Raw genomic sequence first — 24,162 nt, 5'->3', positions numbered from 1 at the left:
TTTGCGTTTTGCTGAATTATACTTCTTGTTGATAGTGGATGTTTTTGTTGTATTTGATGTTGGCGGTGATGTTTCTGCTGCAAATTGTTTTTTTTACTTATACTATTGCTGCTACTGAGAAATTATTGTATTCTTAAAGAATCTTGGTGAAATGTTAAATCACTTGCAATCGACAAAGCAATAGCAGTTTTTACACTTTTTTGATATACACGATAGCAGCAAAATTTAACTGTTTATAAGATGCTGAAAGTTATATGATTCGGACGTAATACTGTACTTTTAAAATTGTAGAGCTATTTATGTACGCTGTGCAATCTTCAGAAAAGCTATGATATATTTCTTATGCCTTATCTCTCTAATGAAATGTCACCAGTAAGCATTTCCTAAAAGTACGTTAAATATCAAAATCATTCAGTATTATGCACAACATGTACACCATAACACTATATACACTATGTACTCATTATATAAGATCACTATAAAACTCCTTATTGTGAAATCCTGTAAATGAAAAGTACACCGACACTACACTGAATTCAGTACATATGATCCACATTCATACTTTACTTTCAATATATAGCTTTGTCAACCGTGTTTCAAAACATGCCATTTTACACGGATGAATAAGCTTCGTATTTTTTAAAGATACAGGTCAAATATTTAAACTTGCGATAAATAACTCAAATAAAAAAGAAATCGTGATTTTAAAATGAACTTTTCTTCGTATATAATAGTATTATGGTCTATATTTGAAAGCAAAGTTTATTGATCCAGCGTCAAATTTCATGCATGAGAGAGTTCATTTCATAACATGTTTTATTCAGGTTTAAGTTTAGATGACTGGCTTAACCGTTCGTTGATTCTTTTAAAAAAATACACCCTGTTACACAAATACCGGTTAAAATGTCATTTAAGGTGAATGCCCTCTGTTAAATTTTGTCTGCTCTATGCTTGTGTAAACATGTTTTACCAAATATATTTTTATAATTATACAGTTATGACTTTAACTTGACGTGTAGATAAAAAACAAATTAAATTTTAACTTAAATAGCATCGAACCGTTAATTATAGGTTTATAAATCAATGTACATGTATATACTTACAAATTTGATGTCGTGATACTAGCATTCTTTTTTTTGCCGAAGAGCATACATACAGCATCAACCAATTTCACTGGGTGGGGGGGGGGGGGGGGGGGGGGGTATATAATTAGCTAGAGGTAAAAAATAATCAATATAGTATAAAAGATTTTCTGTCTTCAGTTTATATTCATTGGTTGAAGAAATTCAAATTGTTTAAACCCATATATCCAAACATGACAGTCGACCAGTATATTTTGCGGAGATGGTTTCAAAATTTTAAGAGAAAGAACCAGTTGCTATTGATGCAGATACACCACTAGGCAAATATCTAATTAATATGGCTGGCATCTCATTAGTAGCATACAGTTCTCGATGAAGATGGATTGACAGATGGATTCCCAATCTGCTGACTGGTGAACAGAAAAGAACTCTCGTTAAATGTGATATGTTGCTTTAACAGTCTCGAAATTGCAAAGCATACGCGTTCCTGGTGACGGGTCTTGGACTCTTGTATCTGTCTGTTTGAGCCAGAGCGAAAGATTAAAAAAAACCCGCTCATGTACATAACTTTTTTTGTAACAGAAACACAGTGTTTCCTCAAAATTTGACTGACCTTGCTCCTTTTATTAGATCTTCGTTCTAAAGGGTAAAAATTACCTTTCAGACCGATTTGTATTATTCCCGTGTCGTCACGAAACTCAAACTTTGCTCATATGGTACTTATACATGTTATTTTTTAAGGCAAAAACTTCGGAAACTTCCAAATAGAATAATCATTGAAATATATTAAAGATACATAAATATAGTTATGTCTTTGGGTGCTTTCGTATAAAATTTGTATACATGAATTAAACAAATGTCAGGCCGTTCAGAGAGATTTGCTCAATCATTTAATACAATTACATAGAATAACCATAATGATTTCCGGAGCTATTGCAAGTTATATAGCTATTTATTCAGTTATTTTAGTCAGGTTTAGGTATTTTACCAAATATCTGATCAAAACAAAACAAATCTAAGCTAGAGTGCACAATCAAGATATCATGCATGAGCACTTAAGTTCACCCCCACTCCCCCAAAACATGGACTGTATTTTCCACCTGTTTCCTTCCGGTTAGCTGCTCTAGATTTGGGACATATCAAATCTTACCATAGATACAACAGGTAAGACTGTTACAGTAACAGCAACCAACCCCAATTCAAATGTTTGGGTATGTCAGATTATCCAGCATCAATAAAGACATGGGAGTTCGTTTAAACTCCAGCCAAAACGGACCAAATGAAGACAAGGAACAAATATTGCGTTGGTTAGGCCATTTCTTTCAATTTTTTTGTCACAATTTAAAATTTTACCAATTTGGGTTGTCCTGCTTAATAATAATATATCAATTTCTTACTCTAGATAAACGTTCTTGTAGTTCAGTTAACATCTAGATTCCTAGATTAAACTACAAAAATAAAACTACCTTATAGTTAAGGTAAAAATTGACAACAATAAAATAGACGAGTACACAGAGGTGAATTTATAATTCAGTTTATTCTCTTATCCTCTTTACTACTCAACAAAATAATGGTAATGTTAATGAGAGCTTAAAACCAAATGAGCCGCGTCACGACAAAACCAACATAGTGGGTTTGCCACCAGCATGGATCCAGACCAGCCTGCGCATCTGACTGCGCAGATGCGCACGCTGGTCTTGATCCATGCTGGTCGCAAACGCATTATGTTGGTTTTGTCATGACGCGGCTCAAATAGCTTTCTTACAAATTACAGAAATCCATAAATCATATTTTCTTCATATGAACAATAAATAACATAAACAAACACATTATACACAATAAAAATCAAATATTTCACATTGTCCAGTTTAACACAATTTACATAAAGAGCAGAATCACTCATTACATCATAATTATCTGATATACCTGCTATGTTCCCATAGATATATAATTATACATCTTTCAAAACATTTTCAACAAATGTGATAGCCTGTCAGTGAAGTCCTTTATTTAAAGGGCCATTATGCTCCAGAACCGCAATCATTTTTATTTCTCAAATCTATTTTTAGTATAATGTTTCAGTTTCCAAAAAATACTCATTTACTATATACATGTACATGAACAATATTTTGCATCTTTAGCGGTCTTGGCAACTGGTATAATTATAGTGAACAAGATATGTTTGTAAAACATGTATGCCCCCTATCAGCAGCCAATTATTCATGTGATAAAGTAATTATGCATGACTTCTGACCCAGTGATCAAACAATTAATAAGGGTTATCAAGTATCTACTGGTCATGACCTTGACCTTTGACCCCTTGACCCAAAACTCATAGGGGTCATCTGCTGGTCAAGACAAATCATCATACAAAGTTTGAAGTTCCTAGGCCTAAGCGTTTTAACTTAATTGATCAGAAACCGTTTTTACTTACAAGGTCAATGTGACCTTGACCTTTGACCCCTTGACCCCAAAATCAATAGGGGTCATTTGCTGATCATGACCAATCACTATGCCAAGTTTGAAGTTCCTAGGCCCAAGTGTTCTTTAGTTATTGATCAGAAACCGTTTTTACTTACAAGGTCAATGGGACCTTGACCTTTGACCCCTTGATCCCAAAATAGAAAGGGGTAATCTGCTGGTCATGAAAAATCACCATACCAAGTTTGAAGTTCCTAGGCCTAAGCGTTCTTAAGTTATTGATCAGAAACCGTTTTTACTTACAAGATCGATGTGACCTTGACCTTTGACCCCTTGACCCAAAACTCAATAGGGGTCATCTGCTGGTCACCACCAATCATCATACAAAGTTTTGAAGTATCTAGGCCTAAGCGTTTTTAGTTAATTGATCAGAAACCGTTTTTACCTACAAGGTCAATGTTACATGACCTTTGACCCCTTGACCCTAAAAAAATAGGTCATCTGCTGGTCATGACCAATCACCATACCAAGTTTGAAAGTTCCTAGGCCTAAGGGTTCTTAAGTTATTGATCGGAAAGCATTTTTTACCTACAAGGTCAATGTGACCTTTCCCTTTGACCCCTTAACCCCAAAATCAGTAGGGGTCATCTGCTGGTCATGACCAATCACCATACCAAGTTTGAAGTTCCTAGGCCTAAAGGTTCTTTAGTTATTGATCGGAAACTGCTTTTACCTAAGAGGTCAATGTGACCTTGACCTTTGACCCCTTGACCCCAAAATCAATAGGGTCATCTACTGATCATGACCAATCACCATACCAAGTTTGAAGTTCCTAGGCCTAAGGGTTCTTTAGTTATTGATCCGAAACTGTTTTTACCTAAGAGGTCAATGTGACCTTGACCTTTGACCCCTTGACCCCAAAATCAATAGGGGTCATCTACTGATCATGACCAATCATCATATCAAGTTTGTAGTCCCTAGGCCTAAGGGTTCTTTCGTTATTGATTGGAAACCGTTTTTACCTACAAGGTCAATGTGACCTTGACCTTTAACCCCTTAACTCCAAAATCAATAGGGGTCATCTACTGATCATGACCAATCACCATATCAAGTTTGAAGTCCCTAGGCCTAAGGGTTCTTTCGTTATTGATCGGAAACCGTTTTTTACCTACAAGGTCAATGTGACCTTGACCTTTGACCACTTAACCCCAAAATCAATAGGGGTCATCTGCTGGTCATAACCAATCACCATACCAAGTTTGAAGTTCCTAGGTCTAAGGGTTCTTTTGTTATTGATCGGAAACCGTTTTTACCCAAGAGGTCAATGTGACCTTGACCTTTGACCCTTGACCCCAAAATCGTTAGGGGTCATCTACTGATCATGACCAATCACCATACCAAGTTTGAAGTTCCTAGGCCTTAGGGTTCTTTACTTATTGATCGGAAACCGTTTTTGCTTACAAGGTCAATGTGACCTTGACCTTTGACCCCTTGACCCCAAAATCAATAGGGGTCATCTACTGATCATGACAAATCACCATACCAAGTTTTGAAGCTCCTAGGCCTTAAGGTTCTTTAGTTATTGATCGGAAACCGTTTTGCTTACAAGGTCAATGTGACCTTGACCTTTGACCCCTTGACCCCAAAATCAATAGGGGTCATCTACTGATCATGACAAATCACCATACCAAGTTTGAAGTTCCTAGGCCTTAAGGTTCTTTAGTTATTGATCGGAAACCGTTTTTTGCTTACAAGGTCAATGTGACCTTGACCTTTGACCCCTTGACCCCAAATCAATAGGGGTCATCTACTTGTCATGACCAATCACCATACCAAGTTTGAAGTTCCTAGGCCTAAGGGTTCTTTAGTTATCACTCGGAAACCATTTGGTCTACGGACCGACGGACCGACGGACCGACAAGTGCAAAGCAATATACCCCCTTTTTTTCAAAAGGGGGCATAATTAGTATTTTGTATGGAAATCTAAATACTACAAATGTACTTTGTTTTCATTTTGTTACCTTTACGATACATAACTGCATGCTCAGTGCTGCTTTTGTCAGTTGTAAAACATCTAACATGCTCTTAATTCGTAAAACTTTTTTAAACACATATTTGACATTTCTAAAGAATTTTTTAAAAAATGGATTTCTGAGGCATAATGTGCCTTTAAGTTGGACACATAAATGGAATGCAAATACCTATATGGAGGTGAAAATAAATTTAAAAACTAGAAATGTGTCATCATGCCACGGATGCCCCCGCATGCAGCCAAAATTTCAGATGGTGCATTAATTTTTTTTTTTCATTTTAAGTTCAAAGCCCTTAAAACTTTTCAATGTTAACACAAACCATTTCCATACAACGTTCAAGGCACTGAAATTATTCAGTCTTAACCTTTAGAAAAAGCATATTGCATATTTGTAGCCAAAATAATGGCTAAAAGAATGAGTGCTGAAACTGAAAGTTCAAAATTTTTCCAACATTCAGGAAAGATAAGTTTGTCTAAAATCATTGAACCATGACCAAATTCAAACTTAAACTGCTTATTCTTAAGATGTATCTATATTATTTTCAAAGTGAAAGGGACATAACTCTGCCAAAAAAACATCAAACCCTGACCAAATTCCAACTTGACCTGCCCATTCCTTTGACATATCCATATGTCAAATTAAAATTTAAAATGTAACACTGTTAGGTAGATAATGAACAGAAACTGTAAATTTCATATTATTTTCAAAGTGAAAGGGGCATTACTCTGCCAAAAATCATTGAACCATGACCAAACTCGAACTTGGCCTGGGCATTCCAGAAACATATCCATATGTCAAATTTGAGTTGAATGTGTTGTACCATTGGGGAGATAATAAACGGAAACTGAAAATTTCATATTACTTTCAAAGTGAAAGGGGCATAACGCTGCCAAAAATCATCGAACCATGACCAAATTTGAACTTGACCTGCGCATTCCATTGACGCATCCATATGTCACGTTTGAGTTGAATGTGTTGTACCTTGAGGGAGATAATGAACGGAAACTGAAAATTTCATATTATTTTCAAAGTAAAAGGGGCATAACTCTGCCAAAAATCATCGAACCACGACCAAATTTGAACTTGACCTGCGCATTCCTTTGACGCATCAATATGTCAAGTTTGAGTTGATTGTGTTGTACCGTTGGGGAGATAATGAACGGAAACTGAAAATTTCATATTATTTTCAAAGTAAAAGGGGCATAACTCTGCCAAAAATCATCGAACCATAACCAAATTCGAACTTGACCTGTATTTTCTCATAACATATCCATATGTCAAGTTTGAGTTGAATGTGTCCAACCGTTCTTGAGATAATGAACGGAAACTGAAATTTCATATTATTTTCAAAGTAAAAGGGGCATAACTCTGCCAAAAATCATCGAACCATGACCAAATTCGAACTTGACCTGTATTTTCTCATGACATATCCATATGTCAAATTTGAGTTGAATGTGCCCAACCGTTCTTAAGATAATGAACGGAAACTGATGATGACGGAATGACAGAATGACGGAAGGACGGAAGGACGGAAGGACGGAAGGACGGAATGACGGAACAGGGTAACACTATATGCCCCGGCCATTACATGGCGGGGGCATAAAAATGTGGCTTATGGCTCATTCATTTCACACTTTAATTTTACTGAAATCATGAAAACAGGTATGAAAGCACATATGGTAGGGGTATATAGACAAATAATACTTGATATACTGATGTACCATTGATATTTGTCATCTGTTACTTATTTGCCATCTGTTACCGCTATATGGTCAATATGTTTTTGACTGAAACAATGGCAGCTCCAGTTCAATTACATAAACATTAAGGACATAAATAGATAGAAAATTAAATTAAATTAATTAAATCAATAGAAATAAGTTCTCTTTTTTATGAATTAACTTTGCAAAGCATCACTTGAATTCTGAATAACATAACATTTCGCTCTTAAAGTCCTAATATATATTTTTCTAAATATTATTGAGAAAAAAAAATCTTTACCCATCTGGAGACATACAGATTTCAGATCATTATTTAACCTGATAGAATCAAAAGTAATTATTCTGTGGCAAGTTTCAGACTCTCTACCACGGCTAAGACAATGTATATTGAACAAAGGGAGCTAAATCTTTACCAGTCAGTTATGCTGTGCAAAATATATACTGTGCACCAATATCTGCAAGACAAATGAAATCATTGACTGAAAATCTCAATCTGTATGAAAACTGTATTGCAATATAAATCCTTCAAGGATAAAAGTTCATATGATAGCAAAATATTGTAAATCATAAATTTTAAACAATGCATCAAATTCTGCAAGCCAAACACAATGTAACTGACTATAGAATCTGAATGTATGAGAATTATTTAATTTTTACAATATAAATTTAATGTCACAACAAAATGACTTTGGTAAGTCAAAAAAATGACAAAATGTAAATTCAAATCTCTAAAAATCAGAACAAACTGTAATCGAGTCAAATAAAATTTTGAAAAAAAAAGTATAAAAAACTTCAGTCATATAAAAAAAAGAACATGAAAAGAAAGAAGAAAAAAAAGAGTTAAAAAAATGAGTTAAATTCTGACAATGAAAAAGTAAAAACCACAAATTTTCTTTAATTTCTAAGTGAAAAAAAATGTTAATGATAGCAAAAAGTCTATGATCAACATCTAGAATCAATCTCATTCTTCACACATTATTTACATGCCGTAGTTCCTTCTGAAATGTCCATTGTGACAGACCGATACTATACTACTTGTATTGGATGCTGCATATCCAATATATCCTTTATGCAGTTATTATGCTATTAATGTAAAAACAAATTTGCAACAAAAATCTCTCTATCATATATTTGAGAACTTAAAACATCTTGTTAATTTTACAAGCCAAACTGACTGTTTTTGGCAAAATACATTATCTATGCTAAGTGGATTAATAAACCAATACATTAATACACATTAAATTGATTAATACATTGTAGAATATAGTATTTTGTCCTTTTTTTACATCCTTAAGATAATTTGGATATGGAATACTACATTTAAGTTATTTAAACACTACTATAATACAGAATACATTTATTTGTGGACACATATACAGCTTGATGAATTATCTAAGACCAGTCCAGGCATGTATCTAGCATACATATACCTCACCACCCACTCCCAAAATCCTTCCCCCTCCTCCTGACCCCAAATGGAGTTATCACAAATACTTTACAATCATCATTTTTACTACAAACAAATCATTTAGTTTGTTTCTAATTCATTTCAGGTATAAAAATCTTATTTCTAGATATCAGTTTGATCAAGATCAAGCAGCAGGCTATAAATAACTGCTATATACCACACAGCATTCTATAAATACCTTACAGAAAAAGACTTTTTTAAAGCACTGAGTTATGCAGTAGTTATTTAGATAAAACAAACTGCATGTATATTTAGAATACACACACATAATTACATAGATATCACATACATGTACATTAATTTGCTGACACTTTTAAAATCTTCCTTGAGGAGTTTGCCACCGCCCATGCCCGTTACCATTTGAATTATTTGAGTAGTCCGAACTTGAAATTTTCTCGAAAAGGTATTGCACAACTTTAAGTCCCGCTGCGTATAATGAAAACTGTAAAATGAAAGCACCAAATCCTCTGTATAGTCCGAGAAGGCCTTCTTCAATGATTATTGACCGGAAGCAGTCTATAACACCTGTGTATTGTGTCGAAATACCAGAAACTTCACATCCACTGTCCATGTTATCTATAAGAACTCGTGTTCCCTGAATGTATAATCTGTGGAGAACTGTTTCAAATGGGTATAAAACCAGGTCAGCGAGAAATGTTCCGGTAAAAGTTGCTAGAAGTATGGGGAATTGTTGGTCGTATAGAGATATTGTCGAAACGTCACTATCTACCGGCGTCGAGTTATCCTGTAATAGAAATGAATCAACATTTTTTTTGATAATGTAATACAACCATAGTTTTCCCCAAAACAAACAATTTTATATTAATAATTATGTATCCATTTTATGCTCATATGAGTAGTGATTCTATTTTTAAAACAGAAATGAGAAACAAGTTTGTAAAAATACCCTTAAATGGTTCTTTCTTGAAGTTGTTTTTAGTTTGGTTTATAGTAAATGTAACTGGCCAAGCAATGGCGATGATTTTAGATTACTTGCTTCTCATCGCTTTGAGTTCGAATTTGGTCAGGGACTTTGAATTCTTTCATGAAAGAAAGCTATCAAGCAAGCTTACAGAAGTGTGTTTCTTTTTCTCAGGTTCCCACTTGTGCCTGAGATAATGTACTAAGGGGCACCTGGGGTGTTCCTCTATCAGCATCTGATGTCTTCCCCCCACCAGTTAAGCTGGAAAGTCGTCACATGACCTTTACAGAGTCAGCATCACTTAAAATGCAATGTAACAATCAATGTTAAGTGTTTTGAATCATACTTTATCTTTCCTGTTTTGTTACAAGTAGCTGTCACAAACACTTTACATCAATTTTCTAATGTGTTTCTCCAGAGTTCTTATAAAAAGTACACTTAATATTTGATACATACTGAATTTTCCTGTTGTTTTTCAAACTTTGCTCTGAGGACGGCATATGATGCCAGAGATTGTACACAATACTGACACAGTTTGAATGTTGCTGTTGGTATTAGTAACTGCCACATAGGAATTATCCATGCTGCCTGATGTACTCCCCTGCCTAACAGTCTATTACATCCTTCCAGTAGGAAATCTAGTAAAGTTGGTGGCTCATTGGCCCCATAACTCTGAAATAAAATATTTATCATAATAAAAGCACAACAGTACTAAAAAGTCTAATTAATATGACACAGTTTGCTGAATAAATCAGAGGCTGTGAATCATGTGACATAAACTCTATAATGCTCCTGCTTAAATAATTCATCAAAAATCACAACTCAAAAGTATAATTTCTCAATATTTCAGTAATCTGTTTGTTATGTAAAAAAGTTCACCATTAACAATTTGTTTGAATCAACAGTTAAAATATACAGTTAAAACTTACTTGTACAGATTCCACAAAGCTGCTTACATAAAATGGTGTAGTTATAAAAAATCCAGACCTGAAATACAGAAAAACCATTTTGCACATAACCACTAGCCAAACATCAAACCATACAATTATCTATTACCCTATACTTAAATCTTTACTGTAACTCTTCCATTATTCATGATGACAAAGTGGATTAATGAAACATTTATGAAATGTAAAATTCCTTGTCAGTAACAGTATTTGTCAAGTATGCTGAATGCACTTCTTTTTATTTTGAAAAATGTCAATATCAACACTTGGTCAATCAGGCTTGTGGTTGAGGGTGAAATATTTTTTTTTTACAACTAACTTTTGATTACAATATTTGATAGTTTTCAGACTCTTATGACATACATAACACATGTCTGAGTAGACAGGTTCATGATCCAAAAGGTTTTTAACTATCAAAAATAGAATTAATAAAATTTGGACCAGACAATTTGATAGGATTAGGAAGGATTCCAGATTAGAAGGGTTCTGATAAGCAAGGCTCCACTGTAATACAACTCTGTCAAGAAAACCTTACAACATATAATGGTATTGATATCACATTGTTATGGTAACAAAGGAACAAAACTTACCATTTCAGTAACAAATGTAAGCTGTGCTTCTTTAAAGAACTAATTGAAGAACTGTGACTGAAAAAAAAACAAAATAAAAAATTAATGTTATCTACCTGTATATATTTTATGGGCTTTCCTTTTTAAAAAGGACTAATTCTTAAAACAAATTCTAAGGCCTTGTGATTAAGGTGTCTACCTCACAACCATGGAATCAATGGTTTGAGTCCTACTCGGGTCACAATCAGGTTTCCTCATTTGACACGAATACTGGTTGGTTCCAAATAGCAGACTCTTAAGTGATTAATATATGTTGCATGTACTTATTTCACAATCACGCTAAAATAAATACAAATATATGTTTCAACAAACAAATTCTAGAGATCTAGAATTATTATTTTCTGAATATTTTACCAAACAAAACACAATCTTTTAATACATTTGTACAGACATGTTAATCTTGGATGATCTCAAGAACTAGTTTGAAATTTAAGTTTGAAAAGGTACTTACAGTGGCCAGTTTGTGAACTCATTTATGACATTTTCACTGACCATGTTAATTCCCCTACACAGTAAGTTGCTCACAAATCCCTTGTACATGGATACAGGTGGCTGTAATTAATGTATAATTATGATAAATAACTAAATATAGTGATATGTGTAACTGCTTTACCAAAATATAAATTGAGAATACACTACCCTCCATAAGTAAGTATACAGTGTGATATTTCATAAAAAAGGCAAAAACAAACAGCTCTTAAACTTAAACAAATACTTTATTTGGCATTTAATTCATTTAATATCAAATTTGTTTGTTATTCATTGACAAATAAAAGTCTGCATAACAAGAACTTGGTCATTAAAGAACATTAAGAACTTTTTTAAAAGTCTGTATACAAAATACCAATTCACGACATGAAGCAGCATTGCCAATAATTCATTTTCTACAGGTATTCTGTCCCAAGCATCCTTTAAATTGGCTTCCAACTCGGTTAGATTTCTTGACCTGTAGTCGCGAACACTGCATTTTAAATCATACCACATATTTTCAAAAGTCAGGGCTTTGTGGTCATGCTCCTGCTTCCAGACATTGACTATTCTGGCCCTGTGACATGGAGCCCCATCATCTTGGAAGATGTAGGAGTCGCCATATCCAAGGTAGTGGGCAGAGGGGATTGCAACATTGCCCAAAATGTCAATGTTTCCATGTGCATTCAAGTTACTGTGAATAGTATGGAGAAAACCTGGGCCTCTGTATGACATTGCACCCCACACAGTCACTCCACCACCCCCAAACTTCACTGTTGGCACAACACAGTCATTGTGAAGCCTTTCAAAACTTCGCCCCGGACAAACACATTTCCATCATTTTGGAACAGAGTGAATCTGGACTCATCTGTCCAAAGAACAGCACTCCAGTCAACCCAAGTCCAATCAACATGCTCCTGAGCAAAGGCAATGCGCTTCTGGCAGTGAACCGGGGTCAACAGAGGCTTCCTGACTGCCTTCCGTCCATGTAAACCAGCATCCTGTAATCTACGCCTTTCTGTGGTGAGGCTGGCTGAGACTCCGTAGCTCTCCTATGAAGCTCTGAGGAAAGGCACAGTGTCCCGACGATCTCTGAGACTGAGTCTTATGATGGCTCTATCATCTCTCATATTTGAAAGTCTAGGGCGCCCTGAACGAGGTCTTTCGGCCAGTCATCCTGTCTCTTCCTTGCGCTCCAATGTCTTGTAAACTGTCTTCCTGCAAGAAATATTAAGACAAATATCAGGTCCATTTCTATAAAATTTGGTCAAGACATACATTTTAATTGGTAAAGACATAAAAAGAGTAAAAATTTAAGAAAAGACGCTTACCTGGTGACTCCAAGGACACTTGCGATGGCAGTGACGCTCTCTCCATGTTGGTGACGGTCCAGACATTCTACCCGCTGTTCTTCTGTCAAACGAACCATTTTATTGTTGTGTTTTATTGATGATTTTTGTCCAAAAATGTTATACTATTGTCATTTCACGCATTGATTGTATGATTTTGATTGATTTTTTTTGACAAATCTCACTTAAAAAATAACTTGGTGAATTGAAAAGAATTGCCTCAAATTTAAATCAACGCATAATTTGTCTGAAAACGGTGGAACGGTGTGTTTTTATTCTCTCCCTTTTAATAAAGATTACTTGCATTACAGAATGAAGACAAAACAATTGAAATAATGCTAGCTATTAGCCCAAAATTTGACAAAAATCATATTATTCATAAGTGTATACTTTATTATGGAGGGTAGTGTATATTACTGATATAATACATAGGGATTACTATACATTGAACAGACTCTTTTGTCATTTATGCATCTTAATTTACTAGTAGTAATATTTTGTTATAACATGTATTTCCACAGTTTAAACACACTCAAGATTACAATGCTGTACCCCAAAAACTTTAAGCTATTTACTGCCAACGTAAATTACTGGTCAACATCAGTGATACTGCGCTGCATTTCATAGAAAGTCCTAAGTGTATCCCAAGTTCTAGAATGGAAGACTTTAGGACTAATTTAAGACTGTTTCAATTAACATTTTTTTTTTAGTTAAAGACTATAATTAAATTCATTCTCTCGAGAAAAGTTAAGATATGCGTTGACAAATGCTTTGATCCTAAATGTGTTAATGTTTATCTGCATTGCTATTCAGAAATTAAAGGAGTCGTAACAGGAAAAAGGAGTCATAACAGAAAAACTCTCCTAAATTAGGACATTTTTCCTTTGAAAAAATCTGTTTCAGTTATGATCTGAAGACTGGTTTTAGACTTAAGACTTTCTATGACATGCACCATTGGAGATTAAATTCCAAGTCATCAAATGTGTTGAAAACAAAAACATACTATTCTCTTCAGAAAATTCTCTTGAAGAAATTTTTAAGGATACTTTGGTCTTCATACTTGCAAATTCTTTAAAGAATAAAATAAATAATTTACCTTATTTCTGTTGAGTTTCATCATTAATGGAACAACTGATATTGGTAAAATATGCAAACTCTGAGCCGGGTAGAAAATCTGTGAATAAAACAAATATTTTTTTACAAAAAAAAAAAGATCTTACTATTTCACCTATCTAAAACTCATGTCTCAAGACAAATAAGCAATCTTTAAATGAAATCAAACTTAAAATGCTTAATGCTAGCTTCAATTACATGTACTCATATTGTTTAACAGTTAAAAAATGCATGTTTATTGTAATAAAAGCACTTTCTAAATTTACATTAAATTCATATGTAGATTGGGATATGTTCTCTTTAACAAAGGTATTACATTTTAAGACATTTATTAATTCTTTTAGATATACAAGGAAATTTTATAATGTAAGCACTCATGGAAGCCTGAACTAATTTGATAGCTAAGCTTCAAAGATTGATTTCCTTATACATGAAAATTCATTTGGTAACAAATTCACATATTATGACAGAACTCTGCACACAATTTTAATTCAGGGCGTCTAACACTAAACCTAGTTAACATTAACTTGCTGGAACTGAAGGTGCTTAGCCTTTGTCACTAATATAGAACCAGGCCAGCCAGTACAATCTACAATTGTTTCATCCTGACATAACCTAAACTGATAATGGACTGTTTTGAAATGGATGCTGGTCAAGTTCAATCAAGAACATTCAGAGGGTTATTTGTGTTAATTAAACTACATAAAATTTACCTGACAGGATCTTCTCATGACTATAAAAGGATGCGAAATAAACTCGAAAGCCCAGATACTGAAAAACAAAACAGATACAATGTATCTTAATATTAAACGGTGCACTGCGCAATACAAATTATTAGTTATTTCTGAATGTTATATGGCTGAACATAAACAGCGCTCAGCATATATAATCCAAGCAGAAGCTGCTAGATTTATACACTATAACACTGTAGTATAAAAAATAATTATAGAACAAACTGCAGCACAATCTTATTCAGGGCTCATGCTGTTGGTCGTCATGGTAGTCATTTGCCATAATTTTATAATATTGGAGATTATTTTGGCTACAGAAACTGGCGATTACTTTTAACCGCTATATAAGGTGCAAAAATCAATGAAGAATGTAGTAGACCCAATTAATACTAGCAGGGCAGATTTAAAAAGTGTCAACTTAATATCAGTTGCACATTGAATGGTTTTAGTAATTAGTCATAAACATTTTCGACCAGTTTTATGGCCTAGTTTAACAGTGTTCAGCTTAATTAAAGCTCTTTATAGCAAACATAAAATATTGCAAACTTTTTTGAAGTCCTTTATTTGAAAAATTAGAATTTATATAAGAGTTACATGAACAGCAGTCATAAAATAAAGAAAATCATTATGAAGGTTATAATTAGAAATTGATACTGTTACAAATAATGCAGTTTTATATTAAACTGTATATTATTAATTTAAACTTCAATGCATTGCAAGTTAATAGAAGTACAAACCTTCCAGTTCCTATTGCTATTCCTGCAACTTTCTTCATTTGTTCTGAAAAGAAATTCATTAGCCAATTTTATAGTCAAAATATATTGACATGCGGAAGCTAGATTGTAAGAATCAGGGATATTGCCCATAAAAAAATAGCACAATATCTGATCACGAAGCACAATTAGTTGGTCTACCAAAATTATTTTACTGCTAACATACATGTAACATATGCTTAGACATTCCATCCAACATGTAAAATAAGAATATGGATAGAGAACTATTAAACTAGGGTAGGGACAGGATTCTTCAAGAGTAGTGTAATATGAAATTAGGCAAAACCTATTAACGGGAAAGTCGTTAAAAAAAATTCCTTTCATTTTTCCGTTTTAAAGGTGTCATTCAGTATTTCATGCACCCCTTCTGTTTTCACTCGGAACACTCGAAGATTATTCAATATCAGAAAAGTTGAGATTTGTTCCATTATTGTAATACCCTTCCTATTATCATTGAGTTACATTGTAAATTGCGGCACCCGACTAGAATTGACACCGAAAATTTCATTGATAGGTATAGAATTCTATATTTTATTTTTTTTTTATTTGATTTTCTCTTATTCTTAAATATACACGTGTAGTCTATAGCCGGCAAGCCAAACCCCGGGCTCGCGTTCCTTGACTTTACCGTATTATTTGTTACATAGAAAACCAGATACATGTGTAATCAGCAATAACAGGATATATAGATAAATAAACTAAATGAAACACAGGTTATAAAGTCTGACAACACTCAGATATGACATTAGACAAATGCAATAATAATTATATTAAGTTAACAAGTTATATGACAATAAAAATATTTTAAAAATGAATCTGATAATGAAAACGTATAAAATATTGACATAAGAACTTAACATTTAGATTACGATGATATCAATATTATTATGTAAGTCGCGAAAACAGAGGACAATACATCATCTTTATTTTGACAGCTGACCTTGAAATGGAAATTGCGATGAAAATACCTGAATGTGAGGGTTGTGGTCGAGCAGCTGGTATGTTCTGGTATTCCCCTGTATAAAGCATACTGTCACTCTCGCTTGTGTACGGCATACGCCGGGGACTGCGGTATTTTTCATTCATCATCCCGGGTAAAATGTCACTCATTTTCCTTCCAAACTTCGATTCAAGGGAGACAACTATTGGGGACGGGGTTTGTATTTCGGATACTCTTTGACTTTTCCGTCAGAATAAGAAAGTAGGACAACAACTCAAAATTTTTGTTAACAAGACCTGTTCAAGATTTATTTGAATTTCAACCTTAAATATGTCGGACAAGAATTTGACAGCTATCCTATATAAACAAGGAGACATTCGTTTAGTAAGTGTATTTATTACTTTTGAATGACAATCATTATTTCGTGTTTTTGTAGGTGTGTTAATTTTCATACTGTTATTCATCAGTTCATTAGTCTGTTGTTGACTGTACATGTATAATATCAGTACATTATCAAGTTAGCTGCAGACTGCAGCATATTTAAAGATCTAAACATTGAAAAAAATGAGAATACACATAGACTTTATCTATTTTTGAATGCTTATTTTCACAAATCCCTTCTAACTTCAACATTCAGAATGTTTTTGGCAATCTCTTTGGGACTATAAATACAGAGACTGCATGTACTGTGTACATTGTTTTTGCATATTTGCATTATTTGTATAATAAAAATCACAATCAAAATTTATGTAAATTTGGGGACATAGACATAGACAGCTTTCACACCATTGTGGACTAGATTGAGGTATTGAAATGGAAATATTAATCCTGATTGGTTTCAAGACATGTTTACAAGCATGTCACTTCTGGATTAGAAGTCATTATATGCATGCAAGTGCTCCAGTGTCCCCTACATCATTCTTCGACTGACCTGAAGGTTTACTTAGTACATGCTCCTGGATACACACCAAGGTCTAGTTCAGCTTTTATTATATATCTAAACTGGATTGTAAATTTGAAATCTGAAGTGCTGATAGTTTTATAGCAAAACTGAAAATCTAAACATTTTCTATGTAGTCTTATTCTGTAACTAATTCAACTCAGCTGGGATGATTTTTTTAAAGCATTTGTCACCAGTAATTAGAACTAGTTGTGCTGTCTGACCAGGGTAAATATTGTTAGCTATTCAATTATGTCATCTTGTCATGAATTGAATCCATTTTTTATTGTTTGAAGCCAGATTAGCAAGTTAAGGCTAAACATACATGTATTTCTCTTTAATATAGGCATTACTCTACAAGTAAATAAAAAATACATATTTTTATGACAATGTTTAAAGAACAAAATATGTAGCTAGAATTTCTTGGCTTGTTATAATTATATTTAGCTATAAAAGGTATCTTATTTTTAAACATTTCCAAAATTTCTTTCCCCTTAAGAGTTTGCTACCTCTTCCAAAGAATAATCTGACAAAATTTAAGGTGTGCATCATTCAATAAATGCATCTGACTTAAGATTTATAGTCCTTAGGTTTAAAATTTTGCTATCAAAATAACTATGGCATTTCCTCTATTAAAGATAACAAACCAAGCTACAAACCTATTTTTGGTATAAACTTGATGCCCTTATCTAGTTGACTATATGACCTACAAATTCACTCACAGTAGCTATTATCTTGCCCAGTTTTCTGATCACAGTGGCCATGACTTGATGTAAACTTTTGCATAATGTTTGTAAATGATGAGTTTATTATTTTCCCATTGTAAAGATTGAAAAAAGTTTAAAGCAGCATACCTTCAGTTGAAACATTAAGTATAATAATAATACATTAAGTCTTATCACTGCCAGGTGCAACTTTAAATGTATTAATTTAGTGTATTTTAATACACCTGTTAAAATCGATTAATTCTTGTGAATGATAAAGTTTTTATTTGAATCGAGTTGACCTCTGGTTATATCAGCTTATCTCGTTGGTCAACGTTTTTTTTTTTTTAGACTTCTGATTGGATTAATTCAAATTTGTGTTATTGAATTTGATAGGTTGTTTAATTACCTATATATAGGTTATTTTGCTTTTGCTCGCCATTCTGTTACTTATTTTGTAGTCGAGATCACGTTCTAGTCTTTTTTTTGCATAATACTCATGATGACCTCTTTAAGTTACATGCAAGACCACAGATCCTTAAAGCTCAAAGGTCAAGGTTACAGCAAGTAAGTGCAGGTTCAAAAGTTATGCATGTGGATTACAAAAATGGTGCAAATAATAACCATATGTAGGTGATTTGTTGCTTGCAAGACACATTGCAGTTCACATGAAGGTCAAGTCATATTTGAAGTTGAAAGGTCAAATCCTGTCCATTTTTATAATTTTTCATTACTTTATAGATTGTCACAATATTAAATGTCATATGTCTTAAACACTTGAAGACCATTGTGTTTCCAGCTAGTTTAAGGGAATGTTGTTGGCTCTGCTCTGGTGCCTGTTTGTGCCTGAAATAATGTATGGAATGGCACCTGAGGTCTTTCTCCACCAGTTAAGCTGGAAAGTTGCCACATGACCTATACTGTGTTGGTGCGACATAAAACTCAATAAAAAAAAAAAAAAACTAAAAAAAAAAATTAAGAAAAAACCTTGATATGTTGCAGGTCAAGGTTGTACTTTGAGGTAAAAATGTCATATTGTGGGCATCTGTGTTGTATATAGATACACTGTTAGCTTTAAGAATTGATCCTTATGATATCCATAGAAGTTTTCCAAATTTTAAAATCCATCGGATAACTTAATTTGCTTTGAATTTAGTTACTTTCAGCATATATCAAGTATTATAATAGTGTCATTTTTCTGTCGCCTCTACGGAGTAGTGGCGACATATAGGGATCACTTCTCCGTCGTCTGTCTGTCCGTCCGTCTGTCCGTCACAAAACTTGTCCGGACTACTCCTCATAAACTTCTGGTGCAATTTCATCTAAACTTTACAGGAATGATCAGTACCAAATCTCGTTGTGCATATTGTCAGCATTTTCCGGTTCAATGATTTTTGTCAGAGTTATGGCCCTTTAATAATTTTTATTTTTAAAGTTTTTTGTCCGGACTACTTCTCTTATACCACTAAAGCAATTTCAATGAAACTTTACAGGATTGATTTGTAGCTCAAGTCCTTGCGCATATTGCACGGATTTTCCGGTTGAATGATTTTTGGCCGAGTTATGGCCCTTTGATAAAAAGGTGTTTTTTCTGTGTGTTGCCAGATACGCAAAAGCTTGTCAGGACTACTCTTCATAAACTACTGGTGCAATTTTATCCAAACTTTACAGGAATGATCAGTACCAAGTCTAGTTGTGCACTGTCCGTCTGTCTGTCCGTCTGTCACAAACTTTGTCCCAACATGAAATTGGCCATCATGAGGCGACACATGTGATTACTGATCGCTCTTGTTTAATTTCAGGAAGACAAAGCCATTCCAGAACCCCGGAGAGGACGTAAGTATATAATGGAAATATAGTAATTATAAGGTGTTGTTGTTATGTTGTTGTCAAAGTACAACCTTGACCTGCAACATATCAAGGTTTTTTCTTAATTTTTTTTTTTTAGTTTTTTTTTAGCTCGACTATTCGATAAGAATAAGTAGAGCTATTGTAGTACCCCGAGCGTCGGCGTCGGCGTAACCACTTATGTTAAAGTTTTTGTAATAGTTTAAATATTTTCAAAGTCCATTGACATATGGCTTTGAAACTTTGCACACTTGTTCACCATCATTACCCCAACCTGTAAACAGGAGGAGGTAACTGTATCAAGCATTTTGACAGAATTATGCCCCTTTTTCGACTTAGAATTTATGTTAAAGTTTTTGTAATAGTTCAAATATTTTCAAAGTCCATTGACATATGGCTTTGAAACTTTGCACACTTGTTCACCATCATTACCCCAACCTGTAAACAGGAGGAGGTAACTGTATCAAGCATTTTGACAGAATTATGCCCCTTTTTCGACTTAGAATTTATGTTAAAGTTTTTGTAATAGTTCAAATATTTTCAAAGTCCATTGACATATGGCTTTGAAACTTTGCACACTTGTTCACCATCATGACCCCAACCTGTAAACAGGAGGAGGTAACTGTATCAAGCATTTTGACAGAATTATTCCCCTTTTTCAACTTAGAATTTATGTTAAAGTTTTTATAATAGTTCAAATATTTTCAAAGTCCATTGACATATGGCTTTGAAACTTTGCACACTTGTTCACCATCATGACCCCAACCTGTAGACAGGAGGAGGTAACTCTATCAAGCATTTTGACAGAATTATGCCCCTTTTTTGACTTAGAATTTATGTTAAAGTTTTTGTAATACCTCAAATATTTTCAAAGTCCATTGACATATGGCTTTGAAACTTTGCACACTTGTTCACCATCATGACCCCAACCTGTAGACAGGAGGAGGTAACTGTATCAAGCATTTTGACAGAATTATGCCCCTTTTTTGACTTAGAATTTATGTTAAAGTTTTTGTAATACCTCAAATATTTTCAAAGTCCATTGACATATGGCTTTGAAACTTTGCACACTTGTTCACCATCATTACCCCAACCTGTAAACAGGAGGAGGTAACTGTATCAAGCATTTTTTTTACTATCAAGCACTAAGAATAGTCGAGCGTTGCTGTCCTACCGACAGCTCTTGTTTTTATTGAGTTTTATGTCGCACCATCAGTGTTTCTTTCAGTCTTTTGTGTAAGTGTCTGGGGTTGTTCTTGTGAAAATTGTCACCATTTTATGCATTTATGTGTGAATAAAGTCATAATTATATCATAATGTTAAAATTTAGCTTCTAAGTGGGGAATAAGTTGGTAAATTCTTTGATTAATGATATACATGTAGTCCAAAAGTTTACTTGTTTTATTTCTAATGTGTCTAAATCATTGACAATTATGTCAATAGTCATAATAACTGTGAATTTTCTTGAACAATTGTGAAAGAAAGATACTTTTTGGCTTTGTGAATGAGATTGTATTTTGGCCCCAAAATAATAAACATTTTGAAAAGTAAAAATATTGACAAATATTCAATTTAAGTAATTCAGACAACAAAGATTTATAATGAAAATACCTAATACTTTGTAGAAATATTCAGAATTTTTTTTGACTTGTCCCATCAGATCTTCAATTTGGATAAAACCATACATCATTTCATAGGAAATTTTAAAATACATGTATGTATATTATGTACTGACTGAATATTGGACAGTGCAGACCATGATCAGATTATACTGATGTGTCGGCTAATATTGGTCTGCACTGGTTGTATAGGTATATTCAGTTGCCGCCAGCAAGGGTAAAGGTATTACATATTTTACAGAGGTACAGTTATGTATGCAAGACGTGGGGATATGTGGCTCAGATGTACATTACTGGCAGCATGGTGCTATTGGTGATTTTGTTGTTAAAGCTCCCATGGTACTTGGGCACGAGGCCGCTGGTGTTGTAAGCAAATTAGGCGAAGGTGTCACTTCTCTGAAAGTTGGTAAGAGAATTGTTATAAAACATAATTATAGCTTAAAGCAACATGCCTACGTATTATTATAACTTAAAGAAACATGCCTACAGATGATGTTTCATATAGTTTAATATGGCTGGAATTTTGTGCTAAATTTCGTAAGTTTGAATTTATAGAAATCAACTCCAATTTAAATTTAGAATTGTATTGTTTTATTCAAAATCACAATGTTTTGACTCAAAAGTCATCATGAGGTATACTTATTTACTGGAAAATTTCATAATACACGTGATTTAGAATGTGCATGTACAATGTATATAATTATGTTGATATTTTTTACTTGATGGTTGTCTTTGAGTTTTTGTTTTATATTTTATACCAATGTATATATATTTGTTTTGACAGGTGACAGAGTGGCTATAGAGCCTGGTGTACCATGCAGATGTTGTTCATATTGTAAGAAAGGCCGCTACAATCTGTGTCTAGACATGAAATTCTGTGCCACGCCCCCTATCGACGGGAATCTTGCCAGATTCTATGTACATGATGCAGACTTTTGTTTCAAGTAAAAACTAAATTTTGTTTTTCAATATTTGAAAAATTTAAAGAGTCTGTAGTTATATTAAGAACACAGAGTTTACATGATTATACATTTTAATAACATATAATTATGTATGTTTAATTAGGTGGAATTGAATAATTTAAAAAAATTTAAATTTTTAGATTAAAACTTTTGTAATATTTTTTCCCCTCGTCATTTAGATGAAGCCGTAGCCTCAAGATTTTGGAAAAAAATATCGCTAAAATTTCAAGATTTACTTTGTGAAACATCTGGGGTATTAGCATGATTTTAAAGAAAATTTCAATTGGGAAGAGTTCTTATAGAGGCCTCTGTAATACATATATAATATAAAAACCCCATGTTTTAGTTTGTTTGTTTGCCTGGGGTACTTTTTGGCCTATTTCAACACATTGTAATATATGGTGGTTGGTCCACCTAACCTGCTTTCCTGGATATCTAATCAGTAAATACCAATTTCACCACATGTGACTGTCAAGCTACTAAAACCACATGATTTCTGAATCAGTTGTGCCATACAAATAACTATTGCAGTCAATGTCAGAGATCAGTAACTATTGTTAAGGAGAAATTAAGGAGAGCTGTGGCCTAGTGGTCAAGGTGTCTGCCTCCCAACCCAGGGATCATAGGTTTGAGCCCTAATACATTCTTAATCATGTTTCTTTATATGACACCATTACTGGTTGGTTCCAGAAAGTGGACTTGAAAGTGATTGATATAAGTTGCAAGAACTTGTTTTACAATCAAGCTGAAATAAATATGTTTAAACCAAGGAGAAATTCAGTCTCACCCTACTAAGTTGTTGCATAGTTATTTAAGATAGATCAGGATATCCCATTTAATACCACATACACTATTTTATAGAAAGAAAGATTGTACCAAACCTTTATACTATGTACATTACAAGTTACTAGATTATCTTAATACTTTACCAGATTACCAGATCATGTGAGTACAGAAGAAGGAGCTCTGCTGGAGCCATTGTCAGTAGGTGTTCATGCATGCAACAGGGGAGGTGTTACACTCGGTAGTAAAGTGCTCATTTGTGGTGCAGGTAGATTTTTTCTTCACAAAATCACAAATTTGCTTCTTACATCACAAAGCTAGTTAACATTGTTTTATCTATAAATCTTTGCCTTAGTCAAAGAATACAAACTGTATTGTTTACTGTAATGGAATGTCAGGATAACTTAAGTCATGTAGTTTAGCCCTTAAACCTGCTGAATTTCACTATTAATATACATTTATTAAATTTTTAAATGCTATCGTTCTGTTCATTAATAGTTTGTAGTTGTAAGTGATTAACAATCATTTCAACAGTTGCATATTGCAGCATTGCGCCAGGTATCAACAATAACAAACCTACCACTAAGGACATTCAATAAGGCACATGTTACTCGAATTCCGTTTCTCTCCAAGCGAAATGCCCAGTCCCTTGCAATTCGAGTTACCAAAGTCAACTGTGCTCAGTACATTTGACTGACCAACTTTGATT

The 24,162-nt window shown here is 33.7% G+C and overlaps 2 protein-coding genes across 2 annotated transcripts; one reads left to right on the top strand and one right to left on the bottom strand.

The window, feature by feature from the left end:
* Window positions 1-8,508: 8,508 nt before the first annotated feature.
* Window positions 8,509-16,823, bottom strand: LOC132729041 (mitochondrial outer membrane protein SLC25A46-like). Its single transcript, XM_060714778.1, has 9 exons — window positions 16,626-16,823; window positions 15,622-15,664; window positions 14,867-14,924; window positions 14,137-14,214; window positions 11,675-11,775; window positions 11,185-11,241; window positions 10,577-10,634; window positions 10,104-10,319; window positions 8,509-9,470 (listed from the first exon to the last, which is right to left on the bottom strand). Exons 1-9 carry the CDS (start codon window positions 16,765-16,767, stop codon window positions 9,039-9,041), a joined length of 1,185 nt encoding a protein of 394 aa, XP_060570761.1. The 5' UTR covers window positions 16,768-16,823; the 3' UTR covers window positions 8,509-9,038.
* A 2-nt stretch (window positions 16,824-16,825) lies between these two features.
* Window positions 16,826-23,721, top strand: LOC132729042 (sorbitol dehydrogenase-like; the record flags this gene model as incomplete). Its single annotated transcript, XM_060714780.1, is given in 5 exon segments — window positions 16,826-16,981; window positions 20,044-20,077; window positions 21,950-22,114; window positions 22,493-22,652; window positions 23,603-23,721. Coding segments are annotated over 5 exon segments (532 nt in total), but the record flags the coding sequence as incomplete, so codon positions are not given.
* Between the last annotated feature and the right edge of the window lie 441 nt (window positions 23,722-24,162).

This window comes from Ruditapes philippinarum, unplaced genomic scaffold (genome assembly GCF_026571515.1).
Source record: "Ruditapes philippinarum isolate M1 unplaced genomic scaffold, ASM2657151v2 ctg4789_1_1_1_1, whole genome shotgun sequence".
In the NCBI taxonomy this organism is placed as follows: domain Eukaryota; kingdom Metazoa; phylum Mollusca; class Bivalvia; order Venerida; family Veneridae; genus Ruditapes; species Ruditapes philippinarum.
Note: the sequence above shows the minus strand (reverse complement) of the source record. Positions and strands in the feature narration are given on the sequence as shown.

Excerpts from the sequence above, each read along its gene's own strand:
- LOC132729041 (XM_060714778.1), bottom strand. The coding sequence starts at position 16,767 with ATGAGTGACATTTTACCCGGGATGATGAATGAAAAATACCGCAGTCCC. Across the intron at positions 15,665-16,625 it reads ACCACAACCCTCACATTCAG|AACAAATGAAGAAAGTTGCA; the intron begins GTATTTTCATCG and ends ATTTCTTTTCAG. Across the intron at positions 10,635-11,184 it reads TTACATTTGTTACTGAAATG|GTCTGGATTTTTTATAACTA; the intron begins GTAAGTTTTGTT and ends TCTGTATTTCAG.